Here is a 26370-nt window from a genome sequence, read left to right on the forward strand (position 1 = left end):
TCTGCCAGTTAGTAGCTTTGTAACATTTTAGCAAGTTATATACCAATTCTGAATATTAGGGTCTTCTTTACAGGGAGAATGCCTGCTGCCTCATTACATTATTGGATTGAAGGAGAGAAGATATGTAAAGCAATCAGCATACTAGAGTGCTCATAAATAATCTTTTCTCTCATCTTCATCATCATAGCAGCTGCTTATTCCCTGAACTATAATGGTGGGATTGTGGATGGCCATTATAAATATTAATATCAAATAAGTATCTTGAAAACTAAAATTAGGCATATATTCTTTATCCATTTCACTATTTGTCAATGCCCCAAAAAAACAGAGCACATGGTGACTATAGGGTTAAAGATTGTGGTACCGAGTATACAAAAGGCTTTCAGGGTCAGTAGCCAATGAATGTGAAAATAGAAAGAGAAAATTGCCAGGAGAGAACTTTCTAACATGTCACTTTTTCTCCTTTCCAGGGGGTCGCTTCTAACCTTTTCTTTATAGAACACAACTTTCCTGAACAGGAAATCCAAGAAGGCAAAAGCCACCAAAACCAGCACGAGGCTCACTTTGTGGTGGAGCTGTGCAAGTACTTCCTGTGCCAGGAATACCTGCCCTCCCAGATCACCATCCTCACCACCTACACCGGGCAGCTGTTCTGTCTGCGCAAACTCATGCCAGCTAAGACATTTGCTGGTGTCAAGGTACACGTGGTGGACAAATACCAAGGGGAAGAGAATGACATCATTATCCTCTCACTAGTGCGGAGCAACCAGGAAGGCAAAGTAGGTTTTCTCCAGATACCCAACCGCATCTGTGTGGCCTTGTCCCGTGCCAAGAAGGGAATGTACTGTATTGGAAACATGCAGATGCTGGCCAAAGTACCTTTGTGGAGCAAGATCATCCATACCCTTCGAGAGAATAATGAAATAGGCCAAGCACTCCAGCTGTGCTGCCAGAACCACCCTGATACCCACACTTTAGTATCCAAAGCTTCTGACTTCCAAAAAGTTCCAGAAGGAGGCTGTAGTCTCCCCTGTGAGTTCCGACTAGGCTGTGGGCATGTCTGCACCCGTGCCTGCCACCCCTACGACTCCTTGCACAAGGAGTTCCAGTGTATGAAGCCATGCCAGAAGGTTATCTGCCAAGACGGGCATCGATGCCCCCTTGTTTGCTTCCAGGAATGTCAGCCTTGTCAGGTGAAGGTGCCCAAAATCATTCTTCGGTGTGGCCATGAACAAATGGTCCCTTGTTCCATGCCTGAGTCAGAATTTTGCTGCCAAGAGCCTTGCCCCAAAGTTCTGAAATGTGGGCACAGATGCAGCCACCCATGTGGTGAATTTTGTGTACAGTTGTGTTCAGAAATGGTCACCGTGAAACTCAAGTGTGGGCACAATCAACAGGTGAAGTGTGGTAATGTAGAAGACCTCAAGTATGGCCTACCAGTCAAGTGCACCACCAAGTGTGGCACCATCTTGGACTGTGGGCATCCTTGCCCTGGCTCCTGCCACAACTGCTTTGAAGGGCGCTTTCATGAGCGCTGTCAGCAGCCCTGCAAGCGACTGCTCATCTGTTCACACAAGTGCCAGGAGCCATGCATTGGTGAGTGCCCACCCTGCCAGCGGACCTGTCAGAACCGCTGTGTCCACAGCCAGTGCAAGAAGAAATGTGGGGAACTGTGTAGCCCCTGCGTGGAACCCTGTGTTTGGCGCTGCCAACATTACAAGTGCACCAAACTCTGCTGTGAGCCCTGCAACCGACCCCCATGCTATGTGCCTTGCACTAAGCTGCTGGCTTGTGGCCACCCCTGCATTGGTTTGTGTGGAGAGCCGTGTCCTAAGAAGTGCCGTGTCTGCCACCAGGAGGAAGTCACTCAAATTTTCTTTGGCTTTGAGGATGAGCCTGATGCCCGCTTTGTGCAGCTGGAAGACTGCAGCCACATGTTTGAGGTTCAAGCCCTGGATCGCTACATGAATGAACAGAAGGATGATGAAGTTGCCATCAGATTGAAAGTCTGCCCTATCTGCCAGGTGCCCATACGCAAAAACCTGAGATATGGAACCAGCATCAAACAGCGGCTGGAAGAGATTGAAATAGTCAAAGAAAAGATCCAGGGCTCAGCAGGGGAAATTGCAACCAGCCGGGAACGACTTCAGGCCCTGCTGGAGAGGAAGAGCCTCCTTCAGCAGCTGCTTCCCGAAGACTTCCTGATGTTGATGGAGAAGCTGGCCCAGAAAAATCTGTCAGTGAAGGACTTGAGCCTTGTTGAGAATTCCATCAGCTTCTATGACCACTTGGCTGGACTGTTGGATTCCCTGAAAAAGGTGCATTCCTCAGAACAAAGAAAAGTGAGGACTCGACTAGAACAGGTCCATGAGTGGCTAGCCAAGAAGCGTTTGAGCTTCACAAGCCAGGAATTGGATGACCTCCAAAGTGAAATCCAGAGGCTCACATACCTGGTGAACCTCCTGGCCCGCTGCAAGATGGCAGAGGGGAAAGTGAGCAGTACTGTAGCAGAAGAGATCTGGAGTGTCCGCAGGATCCTTGAAGGAACATGTAAGTTCACCAAGGATGATGAACACATTGTGCAGAAAAAAATGGAAGCTCTGAAAGCTACCCTTCCCTGCTCTGGCCTAGGCATCTCAGAGAAAGAGCGTGTACAGATCATCAAAGCCATGGGTTTTCCTCGTGGCCACTGGTTCAAGTGTCCCAATGGCCACATCTATGTGATTGGCGATTGTGGGGGAGCCATGCAGAGGGGCACGTGTCCTGAATGTAAGGAAGTGATTGGGGGCATAAATCATACTCTGGAAAGGAGTAACCAGCTTGCTTCTGAGATGGATGGAGCCGAGCATCCTGCCTGGTCCGACACGGCCAACAACCTGATGAACTTTGAGGAGATCCAGAGGATGATGTAGGAAGATGGCACACTGCTGCCTTTTGCCCTGGCCACTGTGAGGCTGGGGTTAGCTCCCTTATGAAGGAACTGAAGTTTGTATTTTATTTTCCTTTACTTTTAGCACCTACTTAAGGATCCACTTTTAGGGCTTGCCCACATTTTTTCCTAGATTAACCCCTGCGCTAGAGCAAGCACTTTACCTCCAGAACTGAGAGCAAACTTAACAGATTTCTTTTTCTCTCCTGCAAGTTAGTGGACAGACTCCCTGGAGCATATTTGGGGCTTCCACCTAGGGTACATAGTGGCCTCTGGCTCCTGACTTGGTCAGATGTTTTTTCTGCAGTGTTCCAGGGGCACAGGGTGTACACTCAGTGAAGCAGACTCTTAAGTGCCAGGCCTTAACTTGCAGACTAAGTTTCATTCTAATAAACAGAAGCCCAGAGTTCTTTATGAACTGCTTATTCTTTCAAGGAGCACAAGAATCCCTCCTGCCCTTCTCAGGCACCCTCACTCCAGGAGTTGGAGGCTTGCGATAAGACAAAGACTTCACTGACTAATGCTGACCCAGTTACATATTCACTGAGTTGGAAAAGTGTGACTACCCACAGCTGGGGGCTTATTCAAGCAGGCCAGGCTTACTAAGGAGGGATCTCTTTCCTGTGACTTGCACTTTGGGAGGGTGGAAGTTTCTTTGCCTGTACCAGGAAAGGTTCGGTAGCAGTGTTGGTTCCCCAGGGTCCACAGTGTAACTAAGTTCACATTTGGTACCAGCACCTATCCAAAGTGTAGCCCTTCATACCAACACCTTCTATTGCAGCTTTTGCCTGAGCAGGGTTAGCATGCCAGCAGCTTCTGCAGGCCCCAGACCCATATCAGAAACCAGCCCCCCAGGCTTGCCCTCTGCATACATATTCCCTCAGTCTAGTGTTCCCTAGAACTGACACTTAGGCATCTCAGGTCTTTCTACATCTCTTTCCTATGTATGCATTTTCTTTTTTGTCTTTACTATGCACTTTAGTCTATAAATCTAATTAATAAAAACAATTGCAAGAGATCAGTGGTCTGTTTGTCCTCACCTGTTAGAAGCAGCTCAGGTGGCTTGAGACAGAGAAGATGGGAATAGAGGCACTTTTGTTTATGTGGTTTTGGGTTTTTATGTAGCTGGGAGTCTTTTTTTTTTTTTTTTTTACTCGTGTCAAAAGTTTTTTCAACCTGTACAAAAGTGTGTGTGTGTGTGTGTGTGAAGTTTCCTTCTCCAGAGTTGAGTTTCGTAAGTCCTCCCAGAGTAATCTATGCATATGCAATATGTAGCCCTTAAGAAAAAAGTGCAGTTCTGCACTTAAGACTTTTTTTTAGCCTAATGATCTAACTTGGGGATCTTTCTATAAGAACAGTGAGTCTGAACCACATTTTATCATGCAGGTGTGCCATTATTAATTGAATTAGAACCCTCTGTTGGCAACTGTTAGGTGCAGCCCAAATGAATAGCTCTGAGCACACTCTTCAGTGGTGAGGGTACTACTTAGGTAATATAATTTTTTAGCTGTGTGTGTGTGGGGGGGGGGGGGAATCTCTATGTACTCCTTGAAATTGTATGATATAAACTAAATAGTTTTCTCAAGATATGCCCCTAGCTTTCATCTAATTCCCAAAGGAAATCTATGATTCAGAAAAGCATGAGAACCACCATTCTATGGGGTAAAAACTTTTTGCAACAAGGAGCAAATTTATCTGGAGACTCCTGTCCCCTTTGAGCTTCCATCTCCCGTAGCACTTCCACACCATAGCGAGTAAGAATTTAGGTAAAGCCTGGTTTCAAAAATCTGAATTCCCAACTGTGCAGTGGAAAGTGACTCAATCTCTCCAAGCCTGTTATCTGCAAAATGGGGATAACAGTACCTGCCTCATAGGGGTGTAATAAATTAAATGAGACCGTGCTCAGTATACAGAATGTCTGGAATAGTTTGTGCTAAATGACAGCTTTTAGTTCAAGGACATCAATAGAAGAGAACTAGTAAGAATTTCCTCCACATCTAACTTCTCTACAGGCATAAAGATGCATTCCAAGTATATGTGGCAGTGCCAAGCTAGTGCACTGGGAGCAGGGTGCTATTGAGGGAAGAGACAGAGGAATAAAATTTACAATTAGATCGGTTTCTTTCCCCTGCCCCCCAAATACTTTCTCCATTTGGTGTGTGTGTATGTATATATATATATATATATATATATATATATATATATTTTTTTTAATATATATATATTTTTTATTGTCTAAAGTTTTACATATGTCTCCTTTTTTCCCAATTGACTCCCCCCCCCCCCCCCCCCTGCCCCAGTGTCTCGGTATATTCTTTATGTAAAAACTAATCAGCAAGAGGGAGCCTTGGCTGGCTGATTGTTTTTCTTTCTTAATGTACAAATGACACAAACTTCTTAAAGTTTTAAACAATTTTTTTACAAATGGAGAAAAGATCAAGCCTGGATGACTTCCCACAAGGAAGGATCTAAGGGCCATCCCATGAACTTCTTCAGGCCACCACGGCTACTTCCTCCTCTTGTACCTATTAAGAAAACCAGAAGGGGTCAAATACATGATGATGGAAGGAGACTAGACTCTGGATGGTGAGCACACAATACAATATTCAGAAAATGTATCATAGAATGGTATCTAAAACATCATGACCAATGCTACCCCTATACATTTAAATTTTTAAAAATCAGAGTAAAAGGCCAGAAAGAGGAGGGAGGAGCTCCTTTCCCATGAAAGGTTTCTCCTCTAATCCCAAGTAGTCATAACCTTTGGTCCTCCAAAGCTGCAAACATTACCTGGATTTAGATTTAAAGTTTCCTCCTCGTCTCTGGTGGGACAAGCCTAACTGTTTCCTTTCTTCAAAGGAGGGGCTGTAGGTGAGAGAGAAGACATGATGCTGAAATGGCAAACTGTTGGAAAAGCAGGTGGTCTCGCCCCCACTGAACCCAGCTCCCACACATAGCAGAAGAATCAATACATGCATCATTTTCCAGATCCTAAGGTTCTCAGCCCATGTGTGTTTCTACCTGAAACACAAGTCGGGTTTGTGCAAGTTGGGGCCCAGCTTTAAAACAAAACTGGAAGAGGCTCTACCCTTCCTTCTCATGTATATAGTAAAACTACTTGGGAAGGGAAGCGTAATCTAACCCCATCCCAACCCAGGCCAGGGGAATTGGGAAGAGGAGGGATGAACACATTCCCAAGAGCAAACCAGGATCCTTTGGGGTTCTATCACTCTCCTGAGGAAAAGCTCTATTTCTGAACCAAAAATGTGCCACTTTATATCCAAGGCAAAAGAGCCTCAACACCTCTTTTCCTCCTGTTCTCACCCTGGGAGGTCAGACAGAAGCCCCTGAAATTATGTATTACTAGAGGCCCAGTGCATGAAATTAGTACAGGGGGGAGGGAGCAGAGGGCGGCGCCTCAGCCAGCCTGCACCCTCTTGCAATCTAGAAACACTGGCTCCTAACTGCTCGCCTGCCTGCCTGCCTGATCGCCCCTAACCACTCTGCCTACCTGCCTGATCACCCCTAACCACTCGCCTGCCTGCCTGCCTGATCGCCCCTAACCACCTCTGCCTGCCTTCCTGATCACCCCTAACCGCTCACCTGCCTACCTGGTCGCCCCTAACCACTTGCCTGCCTGCCTGATCGCCCCTAGCCCCTAATCACTCTGCCTGCCTGATCACCCCTAACCACTCTGCCTGCCTACTTGATCGCCCCTAACTGCTCGCCTGCCTGCCTGATTGCCCCTAACTGCCTCTGCCCTGGTCCCCACTGCCACAGCTTTGTCCAGAAGGATGTCCAGAAGGTCATTCGGCTGTCTGGTCTAACTCTGCTTGCCTGCCTGACCGCCCCTAACCACTCGCCTGCCTGCCTGATTGCCCCTAACCACTCGCCTGCCTGCCTGATTGCCCCTAACTGCCTCTGCCTCAGCCCCCGCCACTGCAGCTTCATCTGGAAGGGCATCCAGAGTGATGTCTACAAGGTTGTTCAGCTGTCTGGTCTCAAATTAGTATACTATGCTTTTATTATCTACACTAATAAAAGAGGAACATGCAAATTGACCATCCGCTACGCCCACCAGCCAATCAGGAGGGAATATGCAAATTAGAAAAACAAAGATGGCGGCTGCCCAGCTGCTCTAGGCACAGAGTGGCAGGGCAGGGCAGGACGCCTGCTATGAGAGGGAGGGTGGGGGGTGAAGGGATCTACAGGAACGGCACTCCAGCCTCAGTGAAGACGAAGACTACAGACTACAGAGTCTGCAGCAAAGACGAAGATGGCAGACTCCAGCCGGAGTCTGCAGCAAAGACAGCAGACTCTGGATGGAGTCTGCATTGAAGACAAAGACAGCAGACTCCGGCCGGAGTCTGCAGCTAAGACGAAGACAGCAGTCTGCAGCGAAGATGGCAGACTGGCCAGAGTCTGCAGCTAAGACGAAGACAGCAGTCTGCAGCGAAGATGGCAGACTGGCCAGAGTCTGCAGCGAAAATGGCAGACTCCAGTTGGAGTCTGCAGCGAAGACGAAGGCAGCAGACTCTGGCTGGAGCCTGCAGCAAAGACGAAGAAGGCAGACTCCGGCCTGAGCGAAGGCCTGGGTCACGGGTGCCGGAGGAAAACTGGTGCTGGAAGCCAAGGGAAGGAAGGCCTATTGCATGAATCTCTTCGTGCAACAGGCCTCTGGTTATAGATAAAGCTAAAGGTATATGAGAAGTGGGAGTGAGGAAGGAGGGAGAGCTTTCATAGCTTTCATCAAAATACCAAGAGCTCCATAATGACTTAAACCCCTACCCAGCTCGATACTGTTTCAGGGCTTTCTTGCTGGTGTTGGTGAGTTCTTCATCAAATACAGATTTCTTCACCTGCTTTTGCTTCATGGCTGTGCAGAGAGAGAATGGGTTAGATATGTCCTCTTAGGCCCAGGCTCCTAAATTCCCTTAAGCTCAGGGTAATGGTCCTAAGTTCAGTGGATGCTCTGGACTGATAATTTATTGACATGAAGGTGAGACATCAGATCCTGGCAGAAAAGGGATAAGGAATCAGAAGTACCAGGTGTGAAGAAAAAACTCCAAAGAATGTTTGTGTGTCCAAAGTGAAATGGACCACTTACATGTGAAATGGGCCAAAGACCACCTTCATGTCATTTGACTCTGACCTGCTCCTCCATGTGGCAACTGATAAGGACTTAGGCTCCAGAGTCCTAAAGGCCTGGTTTCAAGTCCTAGCTATTCCCACTAACCACAGGTCACTGCACCACTTGGAGCCAGTAAAGGTATAGCTATATACACTAGTACGTATTCATTACTCAAAAAATGTGGGCTCTTAGCACCATCCCTCCAATATTCTCCCTGACTATAAGCACAGGTTACAGGGAGAACCTCCTTACCAGCCCCTGTGAGCTCCCCATATGCCTACCAGGGCCTCTTGCTGGCTCCTCCTCAGGCATTGCTCGGGCTCGCTTGGCTCTGCGATTCCTCTTGGCCAGCCGCTCAGCAAACATCTGTGCCTTGAGGATTTCGAATTGGGACCTTTCCTCTGCCTAGAGAGAGGATGACATGTGAGTATGGAACACATTAGGCAGCCCTGACCCATTGCACTGTGCAGGGACCCAACTCCAAAGGGGAGGCCACTCACTGTCATCTCCCCTTTTTTCTTGGCATCCTTCATAAACTTCTTCCTTTTCTTCTTTCCCCTTAAGGCCAAGTCAAACTCCTGCAGAGCCTTAGCAACTGGGATGAGAAGAGAGCATGAGATTTCAGGTAATTTTAATTTCCTTTAAATTTACAGCCATGGCCAGTATGGCTCGGTGGCTGAGTGTCAATTTATAAACTAGAAGGTCAAGGTTGCGGGCTCCATCCCCAGTAGGGGGTGTGCAAGAGGTAGGCAATCAATGATTCTCTCTCATCACTGATGTTTCTATCCCTCTCCCCCTCTCTTTTCCTCTCCCTGAAATCAAAACATATTAAAAAAAAAACACATTAACAAGTACACAGATTTTAAATTAGTACATAAAGGCTTAAAATGAGAAGCAGCAATTGCTTACTTTCTTGGTGATTACCCCATCTCACTAAATAGCATGCTTGTTCCACTATTTCTCAATTCATTCGAGACTTTCATTATCTATCTCTTGATGTGAAAGATAAGGATTTAGTTCACTTATGCCCCTGCATAGTTTAAACTCTACTAGAGGCCTGGTGCACAGATTCATGCACTGGAGGGGTCCCTCAGCCTGGCCTGCAGGGATCAGTGGACCTCCACGCCACCACAGCCTGGCCTTACCTGCCAGCTTGTCGGGCTCCAGCCCACTGTCCGTGTAGATCCCGCACAGCACAAAGTAGTGCGCAAAGTGGCAGGCAGCCAGGGAGGAGCCCAAGCCCAGGTTGGGTGCTGCGCTGCTCCCGCTCATCCCAGCCCCGCTGTGCCTGCCACCATGGCAGCTCGGGTGCATAGGGGGAGTGTCTGCAGGAGAGGCTCGTGCCACCACAGCTCCGCTAACCAGCAGCACTCCCACTGGGGGAGTGCACTGACCACCAGGGGGTAGCTCCTGTGTTGAGTGTCTGCCCCCTGGTGGTCAGTTAGCATCATAGCTACTGGCCGGTCGGCCGGTTATCTAGTCATCCGGTTGCTTAGGCTTTTATATATATAGATTTTTAACATAATTTAACATAGATACACCCTAATTTTTTGTCCCATCATATACAGGCAGTCTTTCTTTCTTTCTTTTTTTTTTATATATATATTTTATTGATTTTCCACAGAGAGGAAGAGAGAGGGATAGAGAGCCAGAAACATCGATGAGAGAGAAACATCGATCAGCTGCCTCCTGCACACCCCCCACTGGGGATGTGCCCGCAACCAAGGCACATGCCCTTGACCGGAATCGAACCCGGGACCTTTGAGTCCGCAGGCCGACGCTCTATCCACTGAGCCAAACCGGTCTCGGCTACAGGCAGTCTTTCTTAAATTGCTGATACAATCTTTTTGGAAGGTAATTTTGCAATCCCTAACAAAATAATAAATACATATAACCTCTGACCTACAATTCTACTTTAAGGACTTTATCCATAAATCAAATATATTTGCTTAATTGTGCAAGGGCATCTGTACAAAGTTATTCACTACATGAATTGTTAATAATAGCAAACGATTAGAAACAACCTCAATGTCCCTCAACAGGGGACTAATTAAATAAATTATAATCAACCCATTTGATGGAAGATCACACAGCCATATTTAAAAAAAGGTAGCTATACATGTGCTTATATAAAATCATCTCTAAGCTATAAAGTTAATTGAAAAAAGCAAGGTGTAGAACAATGTAAATTCATTTGTGATTGTTAAAAATAGAGAAAGGCAGGAAATATCTAAAAATATTTTCCCGCCTCTTGTGCCAAAAATATATAACATAAAATTTGCCATTTTGCCCTGGCCGGTTTGCTCAGAGGTTAGAGCATCGGCCCATGCACCAAAGGCTCGATCCCCAGTGTGGGGCATGCAGGAGGCAGCTGATCAATGATTCTCATCATTGATGTTTCTATCTTTCTCTCCCTCTCCTTTCCTCTCTGAAATCAATAAAACATTTATTTTAAAAAAAGATTGCTTAAAAAAACACTCCCACCCCTACCCCCTGGTAATCGCTATTCTACTTTCTGTGTCTATGAATTTGCCTGATTAGGTATTTCATATAAACAGAATCATAAATATTTGTCCTTTTGTGTCTGGATTAGTTCACTCAACAGGTTTTCACAATTCATCCTTAACAATATGCACCAGAACTTAATTATTGATGAAGACTATTCCATTGTATGTATACACATTTTGTGTCTCCATTCATCTGTTGATGGACATGGGTTGCTTCCAACCTTTGACTACTGTGAGTACTGCTTCAATGAACACTAGCGTGTAAGCATCCATTTGAGTCCCTGTTTTCAGTTCTTTGGGACAGTTCTTTGAGGAGTGGAATTGCTGGGTCCTATGAATTCTATGTTTAGCTTTTGAGGAACCTCCCAACATACTTTTTTCCTTCTTCCTCTCTTCTTTGGTCTGGAACCAACTCCTCTCAGGCTCGTTGTTCTGTGCCTCCTTCCCCTTTTCCAGGAGACGCTTTGCTGTGTTGATCTGGGGGGACAGCAAAAGGGTGCCTACCATGGAACCTACATCTGATAATATATAACGTGGCAGTTGCAGGAAGCCATTGCCCGCAAATGCTTGGGACTCTGATGGTCTGTTTGCAGACAAAGGATTTCAGAGGGGCCGATGCAGTGTGCTTACCAAGTGACCCTGGGGACCAGAGCCCTCCGCACAGCCTCACCTGGGCTTCCGACTGTTGCATCTCTTTCTCCTCAGCCTCCAGCTGCAGAACTGCATATATATCTTTCTCCATTTTCTCAATTTTGTCCCGAAACTTCAAGATGACATCTTGAGGGAAGAGAACAAAAAATATTTTAAAATAAGGAGGAAGCCTATGTAGCTGGTAAAAATAATGTAGATATGTATTTAGTGACTTAGAAAATTATGTTTTGTTGTGACTTCTCTGCTTAACAACCCTCCAACCCCGCCTGAAGGTTTCCTGTTGCTCTTAAAATAAACTCTAAACTTCTAAGCATGGCCCCTGCTGACCTCTCTGGCCTTCTGTCTCCCCCTTGCTCACTGTGCCTTGGGCCCTCTGGCCTTTCTTCCCTTTTACTCGCACACCAAGTTTGCTCCCACCTCAGAGGCCTTGCCCTGGTGTTCTCTGCTTGGCACACTCTGTCCCCAGACCACTCAGGGCTACCTCATTCTTATCGTCTAGGACTCATCTCAAATGCCACCTGTTCAGAGGCTTTCCGAAACAGCTTTTCTAAAGTAGGCTCCTCTCCTCCTGTAGTTCTAAATCACATCTTCTAGTAGCTTTTTTATTATGTCTTTCCCCACCACAGGATCAGCTATTTTGTTTCCTGCTGTATCCCTGATACCTAGAATAGAATAAATAGCACCAGGCATATACAGTAGTACGCAATAATTGTTTGCTGGCTGAATGAATTAAATGGAAAAAAAAAAAAAAGACAGACATATATGAAAGGAAAAAAGGTCAGAAAGGATATGTATCTAAATACTAACAGTGGTGAGTTCCTTAACATACAATTACATTTTAGCTCTTATTTTATTTACTAAGGTCCAACACTGAATACTTATTATTTTTATAACTAAAAATATATATATATGTTTTTAAAAAAATATGTGCTTTAAAAGACTCCCATGAATGAGAACAAAAAGAATGAAAGATATCCAAAAAGAATGAATGCTGATCTCCTCACCTTTTGCCCCTCAAGGACTAGGGGACAGGAGGGAATCAATGGGGATTTTGCCCTAAGAGCGAACTTTCTTCCCAAAGAATGTAAAATACCTATGAATGAGGCACTTGAGGCATAAGTCTATCATGAGTCTCTTTTACACACAAAGTTTGAAGCCCAGAGGAGAGGTAAGACCTGCCCAGAGTTACCCAGCAAGGAAGTGGCAGAGCTAAGATTCAAGTCTGGCTCCTGACTGCAAAGCTCCTGCTCTCACACATGATCTTCTGCCCCTGCCCCACCTATTCAAACTGCCCTGAGCTGCTGCAGTGGTGTCTGCTCACCTTGGGGAAGTATCCGAGCCTTCACAGGAGCCTTGGCAGCCTTCACAATCTCCTTCAACATCTTCCGCTCCTCTTCTCCCACCAGAGAGACCGAACGCCCAGCCTTGCCAGCACGCGCTGTTCGCCCCACCCGGTGGACGTAATGCTTGATGGTATTGGGCATCGTGAAGTTGATTACCTGGAAGGTCAAAGTTGACCATCATTCATATCTGGGAGTTGGGAAAGAGTTGGAACACAAGGAGGCATAAGGACTCTCACCCAAAGTTCAAGGAAGAGAGAGCATGCTCACCGTTTTGTGTGTGTGTGTGTTTTGTTTTGTTTTTTGTTAATCCTCACCCAAGAATATATTGCCGTTGATTTTTCAGAGAGAGTGGAAGTGAGGGGGAGAGACAGAGAGAGAAACACTGATGTGAGAGAGACACATCGACTGGTTGCCTCCTGCACTCGCCCCAACCAGACTGGGGATCGAGCCTGCAACCGAGGTATATGCCCTTGACCAGAATTGAACCTATGACCCTTCAGTCCATGGGTTGACACTCTACCCACTAATCCAAACCAGCCAGGGCCTGCTCACCGTTTTAACCCCCTCGATGTCAAGTCCACGGGCTGCCACATCTGTGGCCACAAGAATGTCAATCTGTTCATCCTTAAAGCGCCTGGAAATAGCCACAAAGAGATGTTTATTCAGATTCCCAACCTCAATAATGCTATGCAGGAGCCTGAGCCAGCAGAAAGAACACAATTCCATTTAGAGTCAAGCAGCAGAATGCAGACTATCATAGTGGGGACAGAGCCTAAATGTCAGCCCATCGACATTTACACTCTCGCTTAAACAATCCATAAAGTGGAGCAAACGTCATTTTATGTATACCCCCTTACACAGTAATGCCTATACATATGGAAGTTTGGGAACCACAGAGCTAGACTATACAGGAAGTAGCATATGCAAATGTCTCAGCATTCAAAAGAGCTTTTCTTTAGAAAACAACTCTCGGCTATCTATGATGGATAGGGATAGGTGGGAGAGCTCTAAAGGGTTCCTCCTTGCCCCTCAGGCTGACTCCATTTTGTGAGAATTAAATGAAGAGTCACACAGAAAAGCACACGGCACAGGGCTGGCAAACTAAATGGTCAAGAAATGGCGACCATATTTGATTCCAAATTTCCTTCCATCAGACTCGGGTTTGACCACTGCTCTGGAGCAGCTGTAGACAAAAATGTATGCTGAGGTATGCTGAATCGTTCCAAGTCAGAATCTCTTTCCATGGCCCACTCAGCAGCTCCCATACACAAGCCCTGAGGCATGAGTTACCTGTTCTATGAGACTATGGAGTCAGTTCTGAATGTATCTAAGACATGACCTTCCAGGGAAACTGTTCTCCCTGCGTCCCTGCTATTACTCTAACACAGCTTCTGGGCGGTATTTTCCCTCATTTGAATTAGGAGAGCCGCTCTGACCTGCCCAAGCAGGGTGGATAGGAGCCAACCCTAACCGCAAGTTTACCGGAGGGACTCCAGCCGCTGTGTCTGTGACAGGTTGCCGTGGAGCTCGCCCACCTGCAGTCCCATGAGACCCAAGAGGATGTGCATGCGGTGGGCCTGCTTCTTGGTCTGGGTGAACAGCATCACGTGGTCGGTGAAGGTCCTTGTCAACAGAGCTGGCAAGGAGAGAAGAGTGAACCAGCAGCCATCTCTGAAATATACTCCCTCCTCGCCTGCGAAGTAGTGCTGTGCCTGGCATCAAGGAGACAGACAGGCGAGGCGCCTACCTGTGTGAAGCTCACATTCCAGGGCTGAGACAGAAAAGCGAGTCCTGCCCTTGAGAAAGTGAAGGGAGGATGGGGAGGTAGCTTCAGCACCGGCCTCTCAAGCTGAATGACAAGGCAGGATCATCCATGAGAAGATTAGGGGGAAGACTCCAGGCAGAGGAGAGAGCAAACGTAAAGGCCCCAAGGACAAGCTTGTGGGTTTGAGAAACTAAAGCAGGTGAGTGTGACCAGAGTGCCAGGCAACAAGGCTGGAGCAAAGGCAACAAGGCAGGCAGGGGCCAGACCCAGAGGGCCTTGAAGAACTCACTAGGGAGCGTGGATTTTAGTGTAAGAGCAATGGAAGACACCAGCGGGCTTTAAATAAGGAAGTAACGGGCAAGTGCTCATTTGTAAACATCATTTTAAATGATCTGTAGGTGGAGAGTGGATTACCAAGGGATAAGGGTGGAAGCAGGACAGGCACGTAAGAGGATGCTGCAATCGTCCAGGCAACACACAGCAGTGGCCTGGACTAAGGGCCAAAGCTGCAGTGAGGGGAAATGGTTGGGAGTTCAGCAGGACATAAGGACTGGATGGTGGGAGGAAGGTGAGGCAATAAAAGGGAGGGAGGAAAGACATATCGAAAGTGATGGAGTGAAGGAATGGCAGCACCACACACTGGGTTAGGGGAGGCTGGATGGAGAAGGCTCCAGTATGGCACTCCTGAGGTCATGGGAGTCGAGCACCCCACCCTGCCCAGTCCCACCCTGAGCTTTCACCTGCCACAATGGCTTCCCGGTCCCCTTCCCGATTTGGCCGGATCCGGATGAACTCCTGCCGCAGGAAGGGGGCCACATCCGTGTTGCTGTTCACAAATATCCGGACGGGGTTCTTCAAGGAGACAGAAGCCAGATCTTTGACCTGCCAGGCACAAAGATAGGGATGCTCACCAGCCTGCCAGGGGGCAAAGAGGAGGGATACCCACCCCCAGCCCAGACCAGAGTTCTCTGAACTGTCTTCTCTACTCACTCCACCGAGGAGATTCCCCACAGCCCACCTCATCCGTCATCGTGGCCGAGAAGAGCATAGTCTGGCGGTGATGGGAACACATTCGGATGATCTCCTTCATCTGCTCCTCAAAGTACTCATCCAGCATCCTGGTGAGCAGGGAAGGGGAGGAATCAAGAGAAATGGACTAAGCTCGCTTCGGTCGAAGGGCAGAAAACATCAGACAGGCAATATTTTGATGTTGTCATTGGTTCTGCTTCAGGCTCCTTTATTTACTTATTTTATTAGCATTAACAAGATTCACTAAGAATTATCATTTGGCCACATTTGCTTAATCTATTTTTTTTTTTTTTGGCTGAACTATTTGCAAGTAAGTTGTAGACATCATGACACTTTACACCTAAATATTTCAGCATACATTTCTTAAGAACAATGACCTTCTATATAATCACAATGTCATTATCACATCCATGAATTTTAAGTTTGAATAACATCATCTAAAGTATAGTTCATATTCAAATTTTCTTAGCTATTCCCAAATATCATTTTGTAGCTGTCTTGTTATTTAGTCTAGAAACCAAAGTTCCTATGTTGCACTTGGTCGGCATGTCTCTTTAGTCTCCCTTAATCTAGAAGAATCCTCTCAGCCTATTCCACACTCTGTATGTGTCTATTTCCCAGGGACTGTATTCAGTAAATCATTGCAGGAAGAACGTGTAGGGGTGCGGATGTGCACCTCACTCCCAGTCCATCAGGAGATAAAGATCATCCGTTTGAACACTTGGTTAAGGGGGTGTCTGCCAGGTTTCTCCACTGATAAGGAACCTTTTTCTCTTTGTAGGTAATAGTAACCTGTGAGATTACTTTGACTCCAGGTTTTTTCAAATGATGCAGTTCTTTACAGTATTTCTTCCTCCAGGTCAGGCTCAGTTGAGAATCAGGTATTACATTTACTTGTCATGTCTCCTTAGTCTCTTCAATCTAAAACTTCCATAGCCTTTCCCAGTCTTTTAAGATGCTGACGTGTTTGAAGAATACAATGTCCTTCCCCTTTAAAACCTGAATCAGATCATGTTCCCTTGCCTGAGAACAACCTCCTTTACTTCCTTCAGGCCTCAAGAATGGTTCATTTGCTCTGTCAGCCAATTATTCAACACTCACTGAGCATTTGCTGGATTCCAGATGTAGCACTGGGATGCGGCAGCAAGCAACACCAAGCCAGCCCTTTACGAAATGATGTTCTAGAGGAGAGGTGGGACACAACCACCACACCAGCATTCAGGTAACCATAAGGGAGGTCAGAGAGGCTAGCGAGACATAGCACCTCAGAGAATGGAGATCGTAAGGCAGGAAGGGGAGGAGGAGGTGGGGGGCAGGACCTGTTCTCAGATAAGTGACAACTAGAGCCGAAACCCGAGGAAAAAGGAAGTCATTCCAAGCTGATGAAATGGCAAATGCAGAAACCCCGAAGTGGGCAAGCACTGACAGGATTTATGGATGTTTTGTGCAGTGTGAAAATGAGGAGACACAAATGACGTTAAGAATTTTGGCCAGAACAACAAATAGGACTACATTGCTGATCATGAGATGGGAAGAGAGAGGGAGGGGCATACAGATCAGAGCTTGGTTAAAGACCTGTTCACTTGGAGATGCTGCAATTTGGGAGTGAACTTCAACAGGCTTTAGGGTTTTTTGTTGCCTCCTTCCCCTACTCCACCTCCTTCATTAGTCTAGGGTCATTAACACTTTATTCTGTCCAGTCACTGAGGAAAGAGGTGAGCAGATGGGACACATATGAGAGGAAGGGAGGAGGGAAAGAGAGAAGGGATGGAGTGAGCCACACATCACACTGAGCGAGGCTGTCTGTGGAGTCCTCACTATGCACTGGCACTTATCCCAACTTACTCCTTGAATCCTCAACACCACAAGATTGGTGCTGTTCTTATCCCCACTTACAAACAGGAAAAGGTTTTGCTTTGATAATCTAAAAAATGTCCCCAAATCTCAGGAAGTGGCAGAGCCAGGATTTGATCTGCCTTCCCTTTTAACCGGCACATTATAAAAGGAGAAAGAGAGCAGAATAACCTGGGCTAAGGATGGACAAAGGCCCAAACATGAGCAGCTGAACTGGTGAGAGCCATCCTATATAATAAAAGCCTAATATGCTAATCAACCAAACAGTGGAACAACTGGTCACTATGATGCGCACTGACCACCAGGTGGCAGACACTCAGCCCACAGGACCCAGGCCACAGGACCCAGGCCAGCCAAGGTGGGTGCCAGCGGGGACCCTCCAATCACCCTGCCAGTCGCCCCACAAATGGAGGCAGTTGGCAGCAGCGGCAGAGGGCAGGGCTGGCGAGCAGGCAAAGTCAGGCCGGTCAAGGCGGGTGCCAGCGGGTGCCGCCCAATCACCCCGCCGGTTGCCCCACAGATCGGCCCTGATTGCTGGCCAGGCCTAGGGACCCTACCCATGCACGAATTTCATGCACTGGGCCTGTAGTGTAGAATAATCCAGAGTGGCAGGTTCCCATCCAGGGCTGTGGCCCATGGGACACCAGATGAGTACCTGTCGGCCTCATCCAGGATGAGCACCTCAATGCTACTCAGGTGGAAGGAAGGGCAGTTGTGGAGGTGATCGATGAGCCGGCCCGGGGTGGCAATGAGGATGTCAGGCGCTGCCCGAAGAGCTGCTTCCTGAGACTTCACATCCAGACCACCTGCGAAGAAAAAAGCCCCACCAGGCAACCAGTTCAGTCATTCACCGCTACTGACTGAGCCCTGCCACCTGCCAGGTCTCATGCCAGATGCAGAAGAAACAGCCGAGAATACAACTGACAAAGGCCCCACATGTGTGGATTTTACAATCTGTTTGGAGAGACAGATTTGTTAACTACAATTTTATTAAATGCAAAAATCGAAAAAGATGATGACACAATGGCACTTCAGATCCAGGCATCTAAGGATTAAGAGAAGCGGCTGCAAAGCTGATGATGTCTTTCTACAATACCTTTGACTTCCCATGGCATATGGAGGGTAAAATGAAGGTTAGAAAACAGTATCCATATAACATCAGAAAAATTCTGCCCCAAACAATAGTTGCTTCATTATTCATGCAAAGCAGAAATTTTATCTCAAACTTATTTAGTACCAAGAAAAAATTTTCCCCATAATTTTGAAGTTTCATTCTGCAAGACTGGTTAAGTCTCGACCAAATCCTCTCCCCACTTCTCCCACTACCTACTATAAAAACACATCGTCCACTTTTTAAGTGGGTTCAATCACATAAAGGCTTTCTTGGCACCCGTCAACCTCAGAGAGTGGGGCAAATCCATCCTACTCTGTGTTATGGTCTCTCGGGGCTGGCAGCCTTGGGCCAGATACTCACCCACAGCTAAGCAGGTGGTGATGTTGCAGAACTGGGCCAGCTGCTTGGTGACCGAGTGTACCTGGATGCCCAGCTCTCGGGTGGGAACCAGCACGAGCACGCGGGTTACTGGAGCCTGGCGGGGTTTGTAGATTAGACGCTCCAAGACGGGCAGTGCGAAGGCAGCAGTTTTACCTGGAGACAAGGGCAGGAAGAAAGCAAGGAGAAGAGCTTCAGTCCCTTCAAGGTTTAGGTCTTCACCTGAGCACAGAAATATGAATGATAGTTATGGGTCACAGGTTGCAGGGGGTCTAGTGAAGGTCCTCTTCTTTTAATTCTATCAGGGTATCACCTTGACTATGACCACCTGTCTCTTCCATGACAGGCCTCTTCATAGGAGGAAAGTTTTTTTTTTTTTTTAAATATATTTTATTGATTTTTTACAGAGAGGAAGAGAGAGGGATAGAGAGTTAGAAACATCGATGAGAGAGAAACATCGATCAGCTGCCTCTTGCACACCCCCTACTGGGGATGTGCCCGCAACCAAGGTACATGCCCTTGACCGGAATCGAACCTGGGACCCTTGAGTCTGCAGGCTGACGCTCTATCCACTGAGCCAAACCGGTTTCGGCAGGAGGAAAGTTTTTATAAAAGGGATGCTCAATGCAACATTGTATATTAGTGCAGTTAATTATATAGTAAAAATCAGTCATGTAATAAAATACTATACAACCTTTTTTAAAAAGCAGAGTATTTAAAGAAATAGGAAAATATATAGTACATTGTGTTTTATTTTTTTATTGATTTTTAAAGAGAGGAAAGGAAGAGAGAGAAACATTGCTATGAGAGTGAAACATTGATCCGCTGCCTCCTGCACACCCCCTACTGGGGATCTAGCCCACAATCCAGGCATGTGCCCTGACCAGGAGTTGAACTGGCAACCCCTTTGGTGCACGAGACGATGCCCAGCCAAGGCTATCGTCAATTTTTGTGTGTGTTTTTTTAAGGGAGCTACTAAACAGAATATGTAATGTTATTGCATTAAAAATTATATTTGTGGCACTGGCCAGTATCCTCAGTGGTTAGAACGTCAGCCTGCACACTGAAGGGGCATATGTGGGAAGCAACCAATCAATGTGTCTCTCTCACATCGGTGTTTCTCTCTCTCTGTCTCTTTCTCTCTCCCCCTCCTTTCTTCCCTTACACGCTCTCTAAAATATTAATGGGGAGGTGCACGCGCTTCCAGACCATGTGTGTGCACCCTTCTACGTAGAAGTAAATATGTTTGCCTTGCAAAAAAAAAATATATATATATATATATATATAATAATGGGGGGAAAAATATCCTCAGGTGAGGGTTAAAAAAAATTTAAAAAAATAAAATGTATATTTGTATATTTATTAAAGTGGCCTTTTGGTCAGTCAACTGAGAGCCTGTTCTAGGTTGAACATCCTCCTTCTGCCTCTCCCCTCACCCCCCAAGTCCCTATCCTTGTTACCTGTCCCAGTGGCTGCACAGGCACAGATGTCCTTCCCCAACAGTCCCACGGGTATGCACGCCTTCTGGATTGGGGTGGGCTGCTTAAAGTTCATGGCTGTAATGGCCTGAAGGAAAAAGAGAGAGTCAGACAGAGGAGTAGGGAGAGTCTCAGCATGAAACAAACAAGGCATGTTTCCAAACAAGTGGTATCTTAGTCCACCAGTCACTCAATCTACAAGCATTTATTGTGCCTCTTGTGTGTGAGGCACTGTTCTAGGCACTTGAGAATATAGCAGTAAACAAAAGAAACAAAAACTGTGCCCTCAGGAATCTTACAATCTGATAGAAAAAAACAGACCAAAACAAACACATGTCATACGGAGATAAATGCTATGGAGAAAGGTGGCTGGGGAGGGCAGTGGGAGGGAATCAGTGCAATTTACAGAATATTGTCAGGGAAGGTCTCACTAAGCAGTGGTTACTGAGTGGAACCCTGAAAGAGGCAAAGAGCAATGAAAGCAGATTTGTGAAAGAATCTTCCTGGCAGGATGAAGAGCAAGTGCAAAGTCCCTGAGGAAGAAATGCATGACCTGTTTGAGGGCCAGCGAGGAAGCCAGTATGGCCAGAGCAGAAGAGTGCTAAGAGACAGCATCAGAGGGGCTCAGAAGGGGCTGGGCCTTAATAGGCCAAGATGAACTTTCTGTTTAAGATGGTTGCCTGGCAGCTGTGTGGACAAGAGAGTTTAGGGAGGCAAAGAGCCCAGTTTAGGAAGCCCAGTTACAGGATGACTGCAATAATCCCACAGTTGTAAAAAGTAACCACTACCTTCAGAAGAGGGCGGGAAAGGTTCATGTCCTGGAATGAGAGGTTTTCATCATACTGAGATGCATCTTCAAAAAATCCTCCCGCTTCCTACACCAGAAAATCAAAAGACAGAATGAGAATTCAGCAAAAAAAAAAGGCCCAAGAAAACAAACTGACCTTAAAATCCTTTTAGGATGTAAAAACAAGCTGCATACAGTTTTCCAAGCCCACACTCACTTGTCCTTTCTTCTTCTTCTTCTTCCGCTCCTTTACTTTGAGTGTGTCTATGGAGAAAAATATAGCTGATAATCAGGACTTATCCTTACTGAGCATTTACAATCTGCTAGACACTGTCCTAAGTGCTTTATGTGGACAGCTTGCTGCAGGGTGCGACTGTCATTAGCCTTATTTCAAAGATGAGGTCATTGTGAGGCAGTGTAAACAGAAAACAAACTCACCAAGTCCCAGAGACCAAATTCTCAACCTCTATGCATTACTATGATGCTTTAGCTCTCATTTCTGCAAGAAATACTTATGGAATAGCCATTACGTGGCTGGACCCATCTGATGAGGGATGTGGGGGCCCCAGAACCCAAATAAATTCGAGTCACAGAGGTGCTGGCAGCTGTGTGAGGCTGGAGATGAAGAAAAGAGTAAATTCTGCCTACTAAGTACAACCCTAACAAAATCCCAAGAAAAAAAGAGACGCTTACAGAAAGGAGTTCAACATGGAGATCTTAAATTTAACTGCGTGAAAGAGCATAGCAAATCCTACAAGTAAAGGCGGACACTTTCCAAAGTCCTGTTCTTGTTTCTGACAGCAACACGGTATCACCTACCTGCTTTGGTGAGGACATTCTCATCAGCCGATGAGTAGTCGGTCTCTGATTCTTCATCTTCTGGGCCTTCCTCATCTTGCCCTTCAAGGTCTTCCTGCTCCTCTGGTTCAGAGCCCTCCTTTGCTTCTTTCTCCTTCTCTGACTTCCCAGACTTGGCTTCTTTGTCCTGGGAGGAAAAACAGTTATAATAAAGTAAGGCAACTACAAACTTCAGGACGTCCAGAACCTACGCAGAGCAACATTATGCTACGTGGATTTTTAATGAATATTAACAGTGGACACACGGAGAAGCCTGCCTGCACCAGCTGCATTTCCACTTAGGCTTGAAGAGAAACAGTGGGGAGGTGTCGCAGACTACAGCTGCGGGTTTAACTGCGAAGAGAAGTAACTGCTTTGCTTTCTCACCTCTGTTTTCCTTTTCTTTCGAACTTTCTCAATCTTCTCATCTAATGTAGTGGCTGCCCTCTGCAGGTAAAAATACAGAGATGAAAAGAATATACATATGGGAAAGAGACGAAGCAAAGTTTCTCTCAGGGTCTGATCTCAGCTATTAATATACAAAAAGGCTGTCTGTCCTTGGATACATTAATAAATCCATAAATTATTTATAGCCAAAAACATTAAATAAGTGGTCTATTTATGAAAAACTTTAAATTACCTGGAACCAATAAGGACATTCACATTTTAGAAGGTGTTTACTATTCAGAATAATACAATTACTAAGAGATGCCACATTATATCGGAATACTACTCAGAAAAACCTACCAACCAGATATAAATTAGCCTATTAATTAAAATGTTGAAATCTGAACAAATTCAGGTAATGCTGGATAGTAATAAAACTTTAGAAAGGGTAAGTAATGGCAGGCCCTCTTTATGCTCAAAGCTCCCTAAACTGCGATGGCACTACAGTTAACTGTGTAATTATTTGTCTAGTTATTTTCTACACTGATAGACTGTAAGCTTTATAAGACACAGTCTTTAATTTCATTGGGTCCATATGAATAGAAAAAAACGAAACAAAAACCAAACACCTCAAGAGGACCTTGAAAACACAATGCTGTTTTATTTCAATCAGAACGATGACAGCAGAGCCTGATTAAACTGCTCTGAGCAGGCAATATTTCTCTTTGAAGTGCATGAAATATGAAATAATTTTCATGCATCTTCTAGCTTGTTAACGAAACTCAGAGAGAAGCATGATATCTTGGCAGATAAGCAGATGACAGTGACATTTGTGAGAGCTTTAGCTATGCTGTGTGGGAACCAGGGACCCTAAACATGACGTCACATGAGATTACCTGGCAAGTGAGAGAGAATGACAGTATCTGTGGGGCAGAGTCTAGCTATTAAAATATCACTACCAAGGGCGCTTGCTAGACTGTTCTTTGTTACAAAGGTTTCTTTCTAATATTCAAAACAAGGAGTGAACACCTAAAAAAGAGACTATTTTTAACATAGCTCTGTCCATTTTTTTTAAAGTCAAGCAATTTACGGTATATGTAATGCTTGGTATTTCTAAACCATTGAATGGTATTATCAGGTTTCCTCGAAGACTTTTCCACCCCACATTTTTTTAAAATATATTTTATTGATTTTTTACAGAGAGGAAGGGAGAGAGATAGAGAGTTAGAAACATCAATGAGAGAGAAACATTGATCAGCTGCCTCCTGCACACCCCCTACTGGGGATGTGCCCGCAACCAAGGTACATGCCCTTGACCGGAATCGAACCTGGGACCTTTCAGTCCGCAGGCTGACGCTCTATCCACTGAGCCAAACCAGTTTCGGCTCCACCCCACATTTTAATGTCTATAAAATCAAGAAAGGTCTCTCTTATTATATAAACTGAAGTAAGACTGAGCTCACCAACCCCTCCTCCAGGAAAAGCTGTTATGAACATTTTAAGGAAGGCAATAAAATATTATTGATACTTTTAAATATTGTCTGTAGATCAATGAATATGTTTGTAACTAAAGTCTGCAATAAATTTTCATTTGCAACATTTTGCACTTGTTTGGTTTTAATCAAGAATGTGGGTAATTTATGATCACTTCCTATCCCATCAAAACTACACCACAGGCCTAGCTGGTTTGGCTCAGTGGATAGAGCGTCGGCCTGGGGAATGAAGGGTCCCAGGTTCGATTGCAGTCAAGGGCACATGCCTGGGCTTGGTCCCAGTAGGAGGTGTGCAGGAGGCAGCCAATCAATGATTCTCTCTCATCATTGATGTTTTTATCTCTCTCTCCCTCTCCCTTCCTCCCTGAAATTAAACAACAACAACAACAACAACTATACCACATATTTCCAAAAAAGTTCCAATATCTGCTGAATGTAAGCAGATGGCAAAGACAGTGAGCTTAGGGTTAGAACTCTTAACACCTGGACTGCATATCACTACCTTCTTCTTGAGCTGGCTCATGACATCGGCCATGGCCCAGCTGCCATCGTACACTCCCTCCTTCTCAGTGAAAATGAAGTCAGGGTTGAAATCAGCGCTGCGGTTCTTCTGCAAGGCTTTCTGCTTTCTGCCCAGCACAATGGGCCCCTGAGCAGAGGAAGAAAAAGTGTGACTATGGGACTGAGAAGAAGTAAATGGGGGTACCCAACAAGAGAGAAATCTACAAAGCAAAAATGGACAGATGACACAAAGAAACCAACCAATCTATAATTGTTATTTGAGATTTTAACACACCTCTCTCAGTAACTGATAGATCAAGCAGACAAAAAATGAGCACCTCTGTAGAAAATGTGAACAACACAATTATTAAGCTTCATTCCAATGAACATAGAGAGAGCACTGCACCTACCATTAGAGAATAAACATTTTTTCTGGGCACACATGGAATAATTGAAAAAACTGATCACGTAATAGACCTTTAAGCAAATCTTCAATAAGTTTCCAAAAAATCAATATTATACAGAATCTGTTCTCTGACCACAATTCATTCAAGTTAGAATCAATAACAAAAAGATAACTTAAAAAACCCATACATCTGGAAATTGGAAAGAGGACTGGCTATGCTATGGCTTCAGGAGGATAAATTGAGAAGAAAAAACTGGAGAACTGCCCTAGCCGGTTTGGCTCAGTGGATAGAGCGTCAGCCTGTGGACTAAAGGGTCCCAGGTTCCATTCCAGTCAAGGGCACATGCTGGGGTTGTGGCCTCGATCCCCAGTAGGGGGCGTGCAGGAGGAAGCCAATCAATGATTCTCTCTCATAATTGACGTTTCAATCTCTCTCTCCCTCTCCCTTCCTCTCTGAAATCAATAACAAATATATTTTTTAAAAAATCTGGAGAACTAAAGAGTGCTATACTGACATTTTTCCTTGAGTTAAACAACCTCATAAAATCCCTGATCCTAAATTTCATTAGTAGTGATTAAATTTCTTGGGTATCTCGTTTAATTAATGAGGTATAGCACCTCATTCTTGACATTTTGCATTATCATTTGCTATATTTGCTTTACTCCTTTTTTATAAGTTTTCCATTCAAGAATTTAAAAGATCAAAAAAATTTTTTAAAGAATTAAAAAGATCATTCTGGCTGCTAAGTGAATACACTGGAGGGGTGCAAGAGAAAGAGCTGGAGACCAGGTATGTTAGTATTCTGGGTATCCAGGCACAAGCTGGCAGTGGCCTGTGCTAGGATGGAAGCAGTGTGGCTGGAGGGAGGGGGAGAAGCTTAAGAGAGATTCCTAAACTAGCTGTCAGAACACTGGAGGGGGAGAGGAGGGAGAAGCTGTCAAAGATGACCTCTAAGGTTTCTGGCTTGAGATGGAGCAGATTGGGAAGGTGAGAAAGAGAGACTAGAGTTCAGCTTTGGAGCAGCTGAATTTTGTGGAGGCCATAGGACGCCCAAATGGAGGTGTCAGTAGACAGATGAGGGCGCAGAGAGGAAAACACCCCGGCTGGATCTTTGAAGGGTGAGCACTTTTTCATGACACTGATCACTTTTTAATTGTTCACTGCTATGGCCCACATGCTCAACAAGTGTAACAAGTGTAAGTACTGACTAAATACTGTCATAACGAACGAATGCAGGACCGCAGCTCCTTGAGCAGAAACCAGGACTTGTTTCGCCTCTGGATCTCTACTACACGGCCTGGATGAAGTATCAGTTCAGCGAATGGGTCCTGAGCTCGCCAAGGCGACACGGAATGGCACGGCACAGCGCGGCGGTGAGGAAAAGCTCGTGGCGAGCCAACTGAGGAAGACCTTGGGGTCCCGGTGAGACCCTTCGAAGGACACACGCCGGCCTGGCTGGGGAATGCTGAGGATTTGGGGACAGAGCAGAGGAATCAGAGGGAAGGGAACCGAGTCGAGGAAACTTGACCGCCCGCCGCTGCGCTCCCACCCCCGATCGGCTCCTACCTCCTCCTCTTCGTCTCCGGAGTCAGACTCGGGCTCCACAGGCACCTCGTCATCTTCGCCGATGGTCCCGATGAAACCCAGCTCCTCCAGCATGCTGCCGCCGCGGGCACTTCCGGAAACCGGCCCCCTGCACACGCCAGCCCTTACTTTTCCGCGACCGGCCCCTCGTCACCGTACGTCACTTCCGTTCCGAAGAAGCCCTCGCCGAACCAC

General features: G+C 45.9%; 2 protein-coding genes across 3 annotated transcripts in view; one reads left to right on the forward strand and one right to left on the reverse strand.

The window, feature by feature from the left end:
• ZNFX1 (zinc finger NFX1-type containing 1) overlaps nucleotides 1-3947 on the forward strand; it is a 31454-nt gene extending 27507 nt beyond the window's left edge. For both annotated transcript variants that reach the window (XM_079784521.1, XM_079784520.1), the window contains one exon: nucleotides 471-3947. In XM_079784521.1, the coding sequence (XP_079640647.1) occupies nucleotides 471-2912 (2442 nt within the window). In that variant the 3' untranslated portion in view covers nucleotides 2913-3947. The remainder of the gene's footprint in view (nucleotides 1-470) is intronic.
• A 1289-nt stretch (nucleotides 3948-5236) lies between these two features.
• On the reverse strand, nucleotides 5237-26295 carry DDX27 (DEAD-box helicase 27). Its single transcript, XM_079785194.1, has 21 exons — nucleotides 26158-26295; nucleotides 24186-24332; nucleotides 22191-22250; nucleotides 21786-21951; nucleotides 21184-21230; nucleotides 20968-21054; nucleotides 20162-20267; nucleotides 18684-18857; nucleotides 17865-18015; nucleotides 15345-15444; nucleotides 15067-15208; nucleotides 14044-14197; nucleotides 13114-13195; nucleotides 12540-12717; nucleotides 11238-11344; nucleotides 10942-11044; nucleotides 8561-8655; nucleotides 8342-8465; nucleotides 7718-7805; nucleotides 5720-5794; nucleotides 5237-5454 (listed from the first exon to the last, which is right to left on the reverse strand). Exons 1-21 carry the CDS (start codon nucleotides 26248-26250, stop codon nucleotides 5436-5438), a joined length of 2298 nt encoding a protein of 765 aa, XP_079641320.1. The 5' UTR covers nucleotides 26251-26295; the 3' UTR covers nucleotides 5237-5435.
• Nucleotides 26296-26370: the final 75 nt, after the last annotated feature.

The sequence above is a fragment of the Cnephaeus nilssonii genome (assembly GCF_951640355.1).
Source record: "Cnephaeus nilssonii genome assembly, chromosome: 11".
NCBI classification, from domain to species: Eukaryota; Metazoa; Chordata; class Mammalia; order Chiroptera; family Vespertilionidae; genus Cnephaeus; species Cnephaeus nilssonii.

What these genes read in the sequence shown, in the direction of transcription:
- DDX27 (XM_079785194.1), bottom strand. Translation starts at nt 26,250, where the DNA reads ATGCTGGAGGAGCTGGGTTTCATCGGGACCATCGGCGAAGATGACGAG. An exon ending in CTGTGCAGCCACTGGGACAG is followed by an intron (nt 18,858 to 20,161) that starts GTAACAAGGATA and finishes CCTTGTCTCCAG; the next exon opens with GTAAAACTGCTGCCTTCGCA. An exon ending in CAGCGGCTGGAGTCCCTCCG is followed by an intron (nt 13,196 to 14,043) that starts GTAAACTTGCGG and finishes GGCTATTTCCAG; the next exon opens with GCGCTTTAAGGATGAACAGA.